Consider the following 15,584-nt stretch of genomic DNA (forward strand, 5'->3'; position numbering starts at 1 on the left):
TGAACGTAAAGATCGTTCAGATGGCTTTGTCGTGTGAAAGGTTCAAATGCTCACCACATAAAACGATCCATTAGAAAGGGATCGTGGTTTGAGGAGAGTCATTTGAGTATGATTAATATTTTAATTTTTACGTGGATGTGGGTGTGTGAAGCTAATAGCAAAATGATAAAAACGGGAACTCAATATTAACAATGACAAAACTATAACGGATTGGAAGAATTTTTGTAGGGATGTCTGTGTAGATATATGTACAAGAAAGCGTGAAATGATTGGGGGACCTGGCATGATTGTAGAAATAGACGAAAATAAATTTGGGAAATGAAAATACAATAGGGGTAAACGGGTGGAAGGAAAGTGGGTGTTCGGTGGTGTTGAAAGAGGGAGTAGAAAATGCTTTTTTGAAGTTGCAATTAGAGAATTCTGTGCACCAAAATCTAAGGATATTCAAGCTTAATGAAGAAGTGAGTTTTTTTTTCTTTTTCTTTCTGTGCGTACTCCATTAATTTTTGTTTCGATTCAAAATGCATTTCATTGGGTTTATTAATTTTGATTCTATAGTGTTCACTGCAATTTTATAAAGTTTTGTTTAAATTTTCCAATGTTTCATTGAAATATCATTATGCTTTGGCCGCCATTTCTGTTACCACGGCGTTCCGGGCAAACAAGAGTGGCGCAAAACATAAGTCGCCAATTTCGCCAAGGTGCACCCTCAAGTATATTTTTCCCCAGTTCGATAAATTTGCACAAGATCTATTCAAGCGTAACTGGTTCTATTTTAAATATTAATATGCGCATTATGATAGAGAGATTTTATCTCTTAATCAGTGGCATCCTGGTTCCGATCTCTCCTGTTGAGGCGGGTGGCGAAAATTATTTGATTTCAAGCGTAGTTAAAAAAGTACTCAGTAAGTATTCCTGTTTGAGGCGGTGATTTCACGCCATTTATTACTAACGTAGTTGTTATAAATAGTTGCCGTTATTATTGATTATAATCGGTTTAATTGGGACAGGCAAAAGACACAGATGTTTGTTTCTTTGCTCAGTTTACACTTGACTTGTATTCTCTACATTAATAATTGTGGTATAGGGTGATTTTATTTTATAACCGTCGTTGAACAACCTACCCAATTTTGAGTTTACAATTGCCAATATTCTACCCCGTAGTCTTGTAAATATGAATCCAATTCACAGACAAGGGAACTCTTGGGATCAAGTATTGGGGAGAAATTTGCCTTTGTGGAGGACTTTTTGATTGAATTAACCCGCATTTGCGTTACATGGAGAAGAAAACCACGATTTACTCCTACAGTTAGTTTGATGGCAAGGGAACTCTAACCCATGATGTATCTACCACAGAGGATTTTTACGACAGCACTGTGGCCGGTGCGAGCTGTGTGCGAATTTCGTATCGACCAGCCATCGCTGGAATTCAAACCCAGTTCACCTCATTAAGAGGCGAGCGCTGTATCCTCTGAGCAACCAAGGCTCAGTATTAGTTCATTCAAAAGTCTCTACACTGTTTCAAAGATTGATGATTGATTGAATGTAGGGTTTCGTGGCACAAGATCCAAATTATTACATGTTGCGCCAAACAATATGGTGAAACAGTTCAAGCGTCTAAGTGCATGCAAAATGTTAATTGCAGCACAATTAAAACTGATTAAACAGTAGTAAGTGGATAAAACAAGATAAATTGTATGGATTGGATTGGATTGAATGTAGGGTTTAGTGGCACAAAGTCCAAAAGAGGACATGCTGCGCCAAACATTACGGTAAAAACAGTTCAAAAGACATAATGCGTTCAACACTTAGTTTGTCGTATAATTATAACTGATAAAATTGTATAAGTTGATGAATAAAATCAGGTAAAAGGCATGAATAAAATCAGTTAAAAGGTATCAACAACAACAACAACAAAAGGTGTAAATACGATATAAAATACATGAAGTAAGTAAAGTGTTTGCGAAAGTGAATAAAATTGAAAATGTATTAAAACATTTATATACAGTTAAAAATACCAACAGCACGTAAATATGCAAAAATGTTTAGATGATAAATGTTATCTAACAAATCTTGCATGCATAAAATAGAACTTCCAAAATACGTTAAACGATACTGGTTAAAACATGGACACGTTATTGAAATATGATGAATTGTGAGAGGAAAGCTACAACCATGGCATTGAGGAGGGGGTTCTCCTAGCAACAAATGGGGGTGTGTCAACCGGGTATGACCAATTCGAAGACAGGTTAGTTTTACATCTGCTCTACGCAATCGTAGTACTGGGAAATGCTCCAAATCAGATTTAATGCTGTGCAGTTTATTAAAAACTTTGAGGTCCCATTGTTGTTGCAATAATGATTTTACAATTTTTCGAACAGGTAGTTTCATGTCAGAGAAGGGTACGGACAATGTTAAAAAAGATGTGGCAGATCGTGCAGCTGCAGCTAGTTCGTTACCTGGAATGCCAACATGACTTGGTACCCCGCAAAATAAAATCTCAAATCCCTTCTTCTGAAGAGTAGTTAACAAATGAATAATGAAACATAAAATTGGATGAGTATTACAGTGAAACTTTTCTAATTGGCTCAAAACGCTCATACTGTCGGAATATATACAATACTTCCGAGTACAGCGTGTAGAAATTAGTCATAGTGTCATAAGAATAGCAATAGCTTCAGCAGTGAACGCAGCAAATATCTGGAATTTTATAGTTAAATGTATCATCAGCGATAAAGACACCGCAGTCTACGTATCCAGCAGATTTTGAATCGTCTGTAAAAATCGGTACACATTGAGAATATTGATGACGATGTGCAGTGAAGATTTTATGAAAAGCTCAGGGTGTAACGTCGACTTTATTGTAGAACTTGAAAAGGGAAATAAATTGATATGGTGAAATGGTCCATGGAGGTATGAGAAAGTGATCCACTGATTGTGATGGCAATTCACAGATATCGAATGTTTGAATGAGTGAGTGCGTCCTTGAAGTGGGCGAATGTTAGATGGTCTAGCAACATACAGTCGCTCCAGGCTTGATGAAATATAATGGCTTGATGAATAACATAATTCTTCAAGGGATGTGTTTTAGAGGACATGATGCGAAAATAATAAGTGAGAGACAGCTGCATGCGACATAGATGTAATGGTATCTGATGGCAAACAACGTATAGACTTTCAACAGGGGAAGTAAGAAATGCTCCGGAACATATGCGTAAAACAGTATGGTGTACTGCGTCTAAGGCTCGTAGGTTAGAAGCGGTTGCAGTTCCATAAACTATACATGCATAATCAAGCCGTGATAGTATCAGGGCTTGATAAATGCGTAGAAGTGCTAGGCGATCCGCAGTCCAGAACGTATTAGACAGAACACGCAACTTATTCAGTTTCTGCTTTCATCTCTTTCGTAATTGTTTGATATGAGGTATAAAAATTAACTTGCGATTAAGTGACTCCTAAAAACTTTGTATGTGGCACAACTAGTATAGCGATGCCATGAATGAAGATGAGAGGATCATTATGAAGTATGCGTTTACGACAGAAATGGATGCATGAACTTTTAGAAGGTGAAAGGGTATGGCGGTTGCGGTCGCACCAGTCTAAAATCTTGTTTGCTGCGAACTGAAGTTGCCACTCGATGACTCTCATGTCGAATCCTGAACAAGAGATATGCAGGTCGTCAGCATAGAGAGAGGCAGTAGGTGGCGATATATTTAAAACAAGTGAAATATTAATGATGAATAATGTGTAAAGTGTCTTCAGAATTAATAACGCTGTAACGTAACAGTGTGACAACTGAGCTAAAAGCATCAATTCCTCGAGAGGTAATGCTGAAATGATGTTGCTTGAGAGACACACACGAGAAGTGATGTTCTTTTTTGTGTAGTTGAAAAGAGAGTTCTTTTTTCTGAGAAGAGATATTTTTTTGGGTAATATTTTGTGATTTTTCGTGTGAATGTTTAAATAAATTGTTTGGTACAACTCACGTCTTATTTCTGGTTGTTGTGACACAATAGAATTTTACTGGTGGCAGCGGCGGGATATAGTAAGAGTAGTTGATTTAAGGTAGTCAGTGATTGTATATGTAGTTTTTAATCAGTTGTAAATTATGGCTTTTCTTAATAAAGCGAAAAAAGTGGATTTGATAGAATTGGCCGACGGATTAGGTGAATCTGTTCCACCTCAAGCAAATGTTTGTGAAATTAAAAAAATAATTCAAACTAGTAAACATTATGAGGTTGAGGATGTAAAGATGTGTTTGACTTGTATAACGGAGGAGAGAATTAGGCGAGAAGAACTTGAAAGACAAGAACGGCGAGAAGAACTTGAACGGCAACATCAATTGGAAATGCGTAAACTCGAATTAGAAGCAAATTCTCAAATTCAGCACCAAAACAGACTGGTATCAGGTGAAACAAATCATAAAATACAGATTTTACAAATAACTCCAAAATTTAATGAAGGTAAAGATGAAATGTCGTTGTATCTGATAAATTTTGAACGTCGAGCAGAAATTGCACAAATTCCTAAAGATGAATGGGTGCCTTACCTATTGAGCGTAGTACCACCCGACATTTCAAATATGTTGGCGAGAGAGTCTCCTAATGATGCCAATAACTACGACTTTGTAAAAGAATTGATTCTTAAACAATATAAGCTTAATGCAGAGAAACTCAAACAAAATTTTTATCGACATTTTAAATCACCTGAAAAATCTTGGCGAAATTTTGCACAAGAATTAAATTGCTATTTTAGCGAATGGGTTTCTGAAGTAAAAATTACCACTTTCGATGATCTTAAGAGTTTGATGGTTACCGAGCAAATGAAACGTCATGTACCAAATGACATGAGAGATCATTTTCTTGAAGATTGGATGGAATTGAATTCTTATTCCAAATTAGCCGGAAAATTGGACGACTATGAAAGTTTAAAAAACAGTTTCAAGGAAAAGTCTGTGTCTTATAATCGAAGTAACCAAGATGATTCTTGGCGATCTCTGAACCAAAGTGATACCAGAACTGAAGAAAAGTTGACTTGGCAGAAAAATAATGTTAAAGAAAATGTTCGCGAAAGAGAATTTGAAAGAAGAAGACAGCTTAGATGCTACGAATGTGGTTCTTATGATCATCTACGCCCTCAATGTCCCAAGGCGAAAACAAATTCAGAAACTGTGGCTTCGCTTCACGTTTCGGAACCAAGGTTTCCTGATATAATGACACCATATACGAGCATTGGCGTGGTAAATGGCGTTGGTATTTCAATACTACGAGACACTGGCGCAACCTTGGATTTAATTCCTAGGAGATTTGTAAAACCTGAAATGTACACGGGTGAATTTGTTTGGATAAAAACTCCAATACAGGAATAATCATTTTGTTTTCCATTAGCCGTAGTTGAATTAAACTGTAAGTTAGCAAAAGTGGTTACTAAGGCAGCTGTATTAGGTGATTCTCTTGATCAAGGGTATTATTTATTGGGTAACAAAACGGCTGCTCTATTGGGAAATTCGTTTGAAGTCCCAGTGATAAGTGCTGTAATGACTCGAAAACAAGAAAAAATGAATGAAAGGAGGGAAGTAGAAAATAAAGATAATGTACAGCTCGGTATAGTCGATTCCAATGAACACATCGTTATTTCTGATCAAACGGCGAAAAGCGATGACTTATCACTGAAAAGATTCGTGACTCCAATTTTACTGTTTTGTTTATCAGTATAAAGGAAAATAAACAGTTTTATGTCAACCTATATAGATCAGTTTTGACAAAATTTTATGTATGTTTTTTTGCCATTTCCTACTTTTGCAAAGAAAACTCTGTGGAAGGGAGGAGTTAGACTGTAACGTAACAGTGTGACAACTGAGCTAAAAGCATCAATTCCTCGAGAGGTAATGCTAAAATGATGTTGCTTGAGAGACACACACGAGAAGTGATGTTCTTTTTTGTGTAGTTGAAAAGAGAGTTCTTTTTTCTGAGAAGAGATATTTTTTTGGGTAATATTTTGTGATTTTTCGTGTGAATGTTTAAATAAATTGTTTGGTACAACTCACGTCTTATTTCTGGTTGTTGTGACACAACAACGCCATGTCCGATCGTAAGCCTTTTCAATATCAAAGAAGATAGAGACAAAATGGTTACGTCAGACAAAGGCGTTACGAATTCGAGATTCAAGAGCAACAAAGTTATCAATCGTGGATCTTCCTTTACGAAAACCACTCTGGAAGTCAGGTATGAGATGCTTCTTTTAGAGGTGGTGTACAAGCCGAGAATTAAGGGGGCTCGTACTTTTTAAAAAGCTATATTTTATGAAAAATGTGATGTCTGATTAAATCATTCTAACTCACTTATTTTCATAGCAATAATTCCAAAAATATGGGTGAGTGTAGAAAACAGTAGTGTGCATGCAAGTAAAATTAAATTTAGATTAATTAAAATAATTTTTAAAGACTAACGAGAGAAAAATAATTATTGACACTGAGGCTTGCACGCAGGATTTCTAAATAAATATTGAATATCCAGGCTTGAAACTTATAAAATAAACAGAAAATAGTATAACAAGCAATCTGAATTATTAATAGGCAAAAAAAAAATTTAAATTAATTTTTTTATAATTTTATCAAGTTTTTTGAGTTAAAAAATTTAATTAATTCTTTATTAATTTTTTGATTCAAATTAGAGATATACACATAAATTTGGTGTGGTAAAAATTTGGAAGAAAAATTTGTAGCGGTTTATGAGATATCATGCGCGCAAGTAGAAAATTTCAAGTTTTGAGAAAAACAGCAAAATGTAAACAATAATGTACATTATGGATGAATTAATTCTAATGTACCAAGATATAAGTAGTGTTTACTAATTAATAGGTTAAATAAATATAATGTTAGAAAAAATAACAAGTTGCAAAATATCTTAAAATATTTCAAAACTTCCACAAAACATCCACAAAAAGAAAAGAAACACTGTTGCACACACTTTATAGAATCCTAACTATAATGTCGAAAAATAGTTTTTAAAAATATAAATTTAAAAAATAAAAATTAGAATTGTCCAGCAGCATAAGAGGGGCCTTCGAGAGCTAGAACATTTTCTTCGTGTATTGATTTTGATTGTCTCAAACTCTTTCTATGCTCTTTAGTTGCAAATTAAGTTCTTCGTTCCGCTAAAGCTACACGTTTAGTATCAGCCTTCTGAAACGCAGTGTAAGAGAAATCACTGCTTTTTGCATGTCGGGTAATGAATTTTTATGCTCTCGAATGGCATTTCCATAATAAGATGTAATTTCGTTAATGATTTTGTCCGTCAACCTATTTTTGCCACCAATAGGTTTTCCACCAGAAAATAGTTTTTTACTTTTGCAATCTTTCTTAAAATTACTTACGTAGACGTGTACCCACACGCTTTTGTATGTGTGCCACACATTCAATTTTTTCTATTGAAACATTAGATCCATATGGTTCACAGTTCTTTATACTTAAAAATGTCTTGGTGGTCACCATCACCAATATATTTTACATATTTCATGCCACTTTCTTTTTCTGATCTTTTGAAAATTCGAACCATGTCATCCACCTCCATCTTTCTGGCTGATCCTGTGTGATTACGTTGACACACATTTTTGTGCTCAAGTTTTTGTGAGAATGTTGTTGCTTCGACAAGAACTCACATCCTTTACAATATGAAGACATGACTTCAACGTTTACAACTTGTCCTGTTTCCGAACCAATTAATGAACATACACCAGTAAGAGATGAATGTCCCCTAGTTTTCCAAATCCCATCTCCACTAACTGTAAGTTCAACAGAGCCATTCGAAGCAACGTTCTCGGCTAAGGTCTTCATGGAATTTTGTGCAACATCATAGGTTGCAGGTTTTATTTTGTCAACAATTTTGTTATATGATTTAGCAGCTATTGGTGGTGGTAATTCCACGACAGAGGAAAATGCTTCCATTTCAGCAAGCCCTTGTCCCACACAACGCATAGCATAAACAAACCGTGTGTTTATTTCAGGTATATTCTTTTTTCTCCTAGCATTTGACCATTCCAGAATGCTGCTACGTTACCACAATTTGTACAGTTCACAATATATTTAGAGGCCAAACCTCTCTGGCACACTTCCCCGATGTTTATATTATTGTTACACAATTTGCAGCGCATAAAATTTGTTACCATGCTTTTTAGAATGTCTATGTCAATTATTCGATATCCAGAAAAGTCATTTTTTTTCTTGCTCCAATTCCATATCATCATTCCTAGCTAGCTTTTTGGCTGATGCACTCAAAAGATCTTCTCTTTGAGCATTAGAACGAAGTTTTCCTTAAAACTTACGTTTCTACGTTACGAGAGCCTGAAGCTCTTTTGATTTGCGAAGACATATCGCTGGTTCAAAACTAAAACGACACATCTGCAAACGTGTAATGCCTGCAGATGTGTCGTTTTAATTCTGAAGCAGCGATATGCTTGTAACAAATAAATAACTCAAATAGAGTTTTAAATAATTAATATACGCTAATTAAAATGTAAAATATACGATATTTACTGAAAACAAGCAGCAAAATCCTTTGCAAACGAAAAAAAATTGTAATTGAATAATTTCAGTTTATGCTAAAATGTAAACATACAAAAAAATGCAAAGTATTAATGAAAGTTGTAGTTACTATTTCAAACAAAATATTTCCATTAATTCGAAATCATAATTATTTTTTAAAATTGAATTATTGTCGTAAAAAATCAAATTACTTGTCAAAAAAAATGTAAACAGTGATCAGCTGTTTTCTACTTGTCAAAAAGTAGGTTACTCCCCTTTAGTTTCTTTCGTAGTGAGCTTAATAATTTGAATTTGGACATGCGGTTGGTTGGATTCGACGCACATGAGTTAACTCTAATAAATTATATCATAAAAAAAACTATTTTTTTTTTTTAGATTTTAAAAGGTATAAGACCCTCTAACCATGCGTTCAAACGTCTTTCCAAAGCAACTGGTTAACGCTATTGGACGATAATTAACCGGGTCATTAGGATCTTTGCCAGGGTTTACTCTCAACCAGACTTGTCTGGGAGATGTTTTAGATCAGGGGTCTCCAAACTTTCCCGCCTTAGGGCCATACTGATTACTCCAGTAAGTTCCGAGGGCCAAAACCATATTATCATTGTTGCCGGTGGTAAAAAGTGAAATAGTACACTGATGAAAAAAAAAGTACGCAACGTTTAAAAAAGGCTGCAAATCGGACTAAAGTCCGCAAAACGGCAACACTGCATATTATTAGTTTTCCTGTCATTATCTGTAATTTCTAGATTAGTCGTAGAGTACGAGCCATGAGGAGTAACGTGACACGACATCTGGTGGACACAAGCGGAAATAGGTAGTACCTTCTATCTCTAACAGATGGCACTAATAGCACGTACAGAATAATCTCGTTGGTTCGAGAACGTTCTGATGTCTTCCACTCACTTCTAGATGGCAGTAATTGGAATATATAAGAAGGCTAGTGGCGCAACCACAAGTCAGTTCCTATGACACTGTTGTGAAGTAAAATAGTGCGTACCTCCTTAAAACGTGTTTGTGCGTGTTTAAGTTTAAGACATCTTTGTAACAGTATTTTGATTTGAATTGTTGCTTTTCTGTGTGATTTAGTAGTATGGAAAAGAAACGAAAAATTGATAGGGAATGCAGAAAATTCAAAGATCAGTGGAACATTCAGTATTTCGTAATTGAGTCTAGTAACAAGGCGCTATGTTTGATTTACAATGAAAGCATAGCCGTTCTCAAAGAATATAACATTAAACGTCATTATGAAATAAAACATTTTCAAAATTACTCAAAATATACAGGAAGTTTGCGGACAGAAAAATTCGAAGCTATGAAGTGCGGATTGAAATCGCAGCAATCTTCATTTACAAAACTCAAAACTGAACAAGAGGCTGCAACTCGTGCCAGCTTTCGTGTGGCTCTTGAAATTGCAAAACGTGGAAAACCATTCACCGATGGAGAAATGATCAAAGAATGCATAATTGCAGTAGCCGAAGAAATGTGCCCTGAAAAGGTAAATTTATTAAAAACTGTCAGTATGTCAGCAAAAACTGTGGCTCAAAGGGTAGAAAACATCGCTGAAAATATATCCTCTCAACTGTTCGACAAAAATGGACATGTTGAGTGGTTTTCTTTGGCCTTGGATGAGTCAACGGATGTGTCAGATACTGCTCAGGTGTTGATTTATATTCGAGGAGTAGGTAAAAGCTATGAAGTGCATGAAGAACTTCTTGATATGTATAGTATTCATGGCACAACTACTGGTACAGATATTTTTAAAGGAGTTGAAATGGCCATTAATCAAAAGAACCTTCGATGGAAAAACTTGAAATGTATTACAACTGATGGAGTGGCAAAAACATGAGTGGGAAAGATAAAGGAGTGGTCGCTTTTGTGTCAAAGGCTGTAGAAAATGACGGTGGTTCAAAACCATTAGTCTTACATTGTATCATTCATCAACAGTCTTTGTGCAGAAAATGTTTGGATATGTCTGTAGTTCTGAAACCAGTCATATCAACTGTTAATTTTATCAGATCTTTTGGGCTGAATCACCGACAATTCCGACAAATTATTGCAGAGATTGGAGAAAATGACTTACCTTATCATACTGCCGTACGTTGGCTTAGTTGTGGGAAAGTCCTTCAGCGCTTTTTTGAACTTCGAGCAGTGATCGAAATTTTTTTGAATGAAAAGCATCGCCCTCTTACTGAATTACAAAACAACGCATGGCTGTGGAAGTTAGCATTCTATGTTGATTTGACAAAACATGTGAACGAACTGAATTTGAGATTGCAAGGAGAAAACCAGCATCTTCCTGATTTATACACTAATATCAAATCATTCCGGAAGAAATTGATACTGTTTCAATCACAAGTACGAAGTAAATGTTTTTCACATTTTAAAACATGTGAAATATTCAGCCACACCACTGAGACTGAATTTCCTATCGATTTTGCAATCGAAACTTTGAGTGCTTTGAAAATAAATTTTGATACTCGTTTCTCGGACTTTGATGCCATTGCGAATCAAATTAAGATTTTTCAGAATCCTTTTGATACTGACATTGAAACCCTAGCCCCGGAACTTCAAATGGAAAGGATTGATCTACAGTGCAGTGATATAATTAAGAACAAATATCAAAACTCATCTTAGTTGGAATTTTATAAGAGTCTCCCACTGACACAATTTGATAATTTGCATAAATTTGCTCGTGGGCTGTTTTCTGTTTTTGGTACTACTTATTTGTGTGAGAAGACCTTCTCCAAAATGAAGTACACAAAAAATGTTTACAGATCTAAATTAACTGATGAGCATCTTAAATCTCTTTTAATAATTGGCACAGGTAAAATTAGTCCACAACTACAAACTATTGTCAGTGGAAAATCTTAATTACATAAATCTCATTAGTATTTCATATGTCATTATGCTTGTTATAAGTTATGTTTTTATTTAAAATGTATAAAATGTTAGTTGGATTCATTTCAATAATTTGTTAGTTATTATATACTGAAGTTAAATTTTCTGCATATTATACATGTCTTTACTCATTACAATTCTGTGTTTCTTTATCCAACTTATCACAAAAACAATAACAATAAGCCTACAACAATGTTATGAGTAGTTAGCCCATGACCATATCAATGTAGATGTCATATTAATAATTATTCAACATAAAATTAGAACACTTCAGTAAACTAAATTTAATTTGCTATAAAAAATATGTTCTCTAAAAGGAGTTTTCAAGTATGCTAGCTCTCCGCGGGCCGGATGTGGCCGTCGGGCCGTAGTTTGGAGACCCGTGTTTTAGATGATACATAGCGCTGCCAAGACTCCCTTTAACTATTGCGTCGGACCTTTCGAGCTACTGCTTTAGCCTATTTAAAAGCTATAAGATTTGATGTTGAAGGGGACTGCTCTTACCCGATATTTCCTATACCGATGTGTTTCTTAATGTGCCCTACATGCGTACTGTTGCAATAATAACCATTGATTAATAATTATTACCTAATAAGCCTGTTTTGGTAATATTCGTGTTTAATGAGAAATTGATTTCGTGAATTAAGAAAATGTTATTTTTCTTTGATCGGCAACTTAGTAAAAAAATATTAAAGAAGCGATTGCGCTCTTATAAGCTAGTTATCGTAATTTCAAGACCTACCGCCTGAAACGGGACAAACCAGCAATCCCTTTCACCAACCTTTGAATGATTCCAGTAGAAAAAAAGCAGGTAATCTGAAATCAAATAAGTTAATTACTAAGAATTCTTTCTGTCACTGTCACAACAGCTCCTCTCGATGCTCTTGTTTCATTAACATGAATGCTGGTTCTTTGTTTAGTAGCGGTTCTATACCGCTTAGAAATGCCATTGACCCTTAATTGTCGCTTCCTGTCATCGTGGTTCTCTTTATGTACCGTGTATTTTTCTTGTTTTGTTTTTCATCTTTAATTTCTTTTCCATTTTTCTGTTGGCAATATTGCGTTTCTTTTTTTTTAGAATTATTTTCACTCCCCTGTTGTGTTTTGATAATGAGCGCTTGTTTTGAAAGCTGTAAACCCCTCAGGGGATTTACCTTCTTTGAATAAATACTGGGAATCACGACTCCAGGTTGCTCTAGTGATCTGTTTTCTTTTCGTTATCTCTACTAATCCACTTTTCTCTTTCCACTTTTCTCATGGTTACCCAATTGACTGGTGAGGGCTTTTTGTCTGTGTTCGAATACCACCCTGTTGTATCGGACCCCGATGGGAAGAGACCGCCCACGTGTTCACAGAGAGGGGAAACCCGTCTCCATGGAAAAGAGGATCCTGGTAGTAGAGGGGCATCCCGGACCCCAACACACTGCTTCAGGTAAAAGGGAGATGCTTATTGGTCTGTATGCATCGAGGGACTATTCACGAACGTAATCTGCTGACTAGAGTTCTGCCCGGGAACATTTACTGGGCACCTCGTTAAGGGTGGAGGCTGCTGCAGGGGTGACTCGCGAGTATATAGCTATTGGTCAGCATCGGTGTTTAACTATCAGGATCGGTGTCAGGACAATCTACTATTTGTATCTCCTTCCCTTTTAGTTGGACTCCGTGGTGGGTGATGCCGCTGGTAGCGAAAGTGGTTTTATTTTTCTATGGATGAAATTAGCATGGTGTTGAGTTCCGTACAAAGCAAAAGCAGAGGATCAACCCATACACCGTCTGATTATGTTCCATAGTACATAATATAAACTGACGAATCCTGAAGTACCAAATACTTCATCTGCAAAAATCCCCCTTTTCTTAATTCACAAGGACTAATACGGAAAGTCATTTAAATGTCAAAGGTTTTGACATTCTAAAACATCCTGTCGAGGTAAATCTGTCTTCTTGTTGTTCTGGTACCGACCATGATGAAAATTCCTGCGAGCCACCCTATGCATGAACTGCAAGGCTGCTCTTGCTGCTTATTCCTGGAATTTTCCTAAATGGTCCCGGGAAAAAGAGATACAATCAGCGAAAAGTTTAAAAAGTTGTAAGTTTTGATAAAGCTCGTAGAATAGTTACCACTCGCCTATAATAAAACCAAAGTATCTCTATCATATTTCAGCAGCTCTGCATTTCTGATCGTCATAGGTTTCTCAATATGACCCTCTGTTTACTCAAAATCTCTTGGACATGTCCATTGTGGCGTTATCATTGCTGATGCTACGTACAATTTTAACATTACTAATGCTTGCACAATTTTCACGACCGAAGCTTTTTTTTCTTTTCTCCAAGCTCTGGACATGTACCTAGGTCGTCATGAACCCTTTACCATATAGCTCAAAGCTTGGCTACTGGTCCGTCTCCACCCCAGCCTAGAAACGAGTCCGGCCAGCGAGTATTTATTAGATTTGGAAGAATACACATCAAAAAGGTTTACGGTAATTAGAACATAACTGTTAGAAAACATAATAGATTATAATGTAAGTGATTGCAATGCACGAAGAGCTCTCTAAGGGTATAGATAGAAAATTTTGTTTAACATAAAATAAGCATTTATGAAAAATTAAGAGAAAAGGAAAATAAATAAAACGTTTTTACAGTTTTCCATTGTTAAGGAAGGCAGCTGTGAAGAAGTTCAAGAAGGACCAGAGAGTCTTCATTTTTTGATCTATAGTGGAATAGAGCTTGTTGATAGCTGGGACAAAGTTGCCTCGTATGCTGAATGGTCGGGATTGTATGTTGTGCCATAGTATGTGTTAGAGTGCCAGCAATTTATGCAGTATCGATATTCGGATTTACACTCGTGGGTGTGATGATCACCGCTGCAGGTTGCAAAGTCAGCTGTGCAGTTGTGTTTCTGATGATCTAGCGTGTTTCTGATGATCTAGCCCTTGGCACCAGTTGCACCGTTTAAGGACTATTCGTTTTTTAACGATACACGTCTGCAGGCCTATGAAAGTATATGTCATCTTTAGTAGGTGGATTGCTAGTTTGTGCGATGAATTAACAACGATATGCTGCTTATCTGCAATTTTTTTTATGCGGGATGGCTTTGAGATATTTTATTACTCTTGTTGTGTCACCATGTTGATGTAGAATTGTTATAATGTTTTCTCCGTCAAATTGGACTAGCGTATGTAGGATTATTAATGATGTTAGTCGTTGCTCTTTGTTACAATAATGAAGTTAGTTGTGTATGCTCGTTTTAGCCTATTTTTATCCTCCTGGTTATGGAATTTTAACTCGACCAGTTTCTTTTTGGTTTTTTACACCTTTTTGACAATTGGTTACTGCCGAAGCTGTAGTTATTCTTTTAGTTTTACGACTAATTTCATTACGGTCTGCCCGAAAACATTGCATTTAGTCAGACAGTATGAGCATTTTGCGCTAATTGGTAATTTTGAAGTATAAACTCCTCCAATTTCAAATTTTTTCCAGCATTTGTTATCTTTATAAAAATAGGTATAATATTTTATTTTGTTGGCTCCCAAGGCAAGCTGGAATCCCAGGCGATGACTTGGCTGATGTTGCTGCATGATGTGCTAGTAGCCCTTTCACTCTGTCTGTAACTTTGAGATAATTAAATGTCAAGAAGAAATTTTTCTAATGTGAAATTTTAAGAAAATCCTTTTTATTTAATATTTTTACTCTTTTACTGTATTAACAACGTTGCTTTTCCCCCCACAGGCTGTATTAAGTAGTAATGTTACTATTGACAAAGCCAATGAATATAACCTTTTGCACCCATGGCTTGGAACTGGTCTTCTTACCAGGTACTGGTCTTCTTACTCATTTAATAAAAATATTTTAAACATAATTCGTAGACATATTTCGTATTTCGTTTGATTTTTATATTACTTCTTAATGAAGAGGGTTTTCTAGTTTATTTTCCTGCATCCACTGGAATGTTAAAATAACAGTTAATAAAATTGATGATTCCATTAAAAATCTATTATAAATTTTTTTACAAGCTCTTAATTTTATCTTATTATTTAATTATTAATATTAGTTTCATTACAAAAACTGTTATATGGGACAGTATTTATTTCACGAACATAACTTTTTAACATACACTTCACCTTTTGATCTGTTTTAAAATCTTTTG

General features: G+C 35.5%; 1 protein-coding gene across 1 annotated transcript in view; it reads left to right on the plus strand.

Annotated features, from left to right (window-relative positions):
- Nucleotides 1-15,584, plus strand: part of LOC122272449 (cytochrome P450 4V2) — a 46,642-nt gene that overhangs the window by 11,684 nt on the left and 19,374 nt on the right. Inside the window, exon 4 of the mRNA XM_087152026.1 lies at nt 15,167-15,252. Coding sequence (XP_087008152.1) covers nt 15,167-15,252 — 86 coding nt within the window. The remainder of the gene's footprint in view (nt 1-15,166; nt 15,253-15,584) is intronic.

Source organism: Parasteatoda tepidariorum, chromosome 9 (genome assembly GCF_982258835.1).
Source record: "Parasteatoda tepidariorum strain Cologne lab strain chromosome 9, Ptep-v5.0, whole genome shotgun sequence".
NCBI lineage: Eukaryota > Metazoa > Arthropoda > Arachnida > Araneae > Theridiidae > Parasteatoda > Parasteatoda tepidariorum.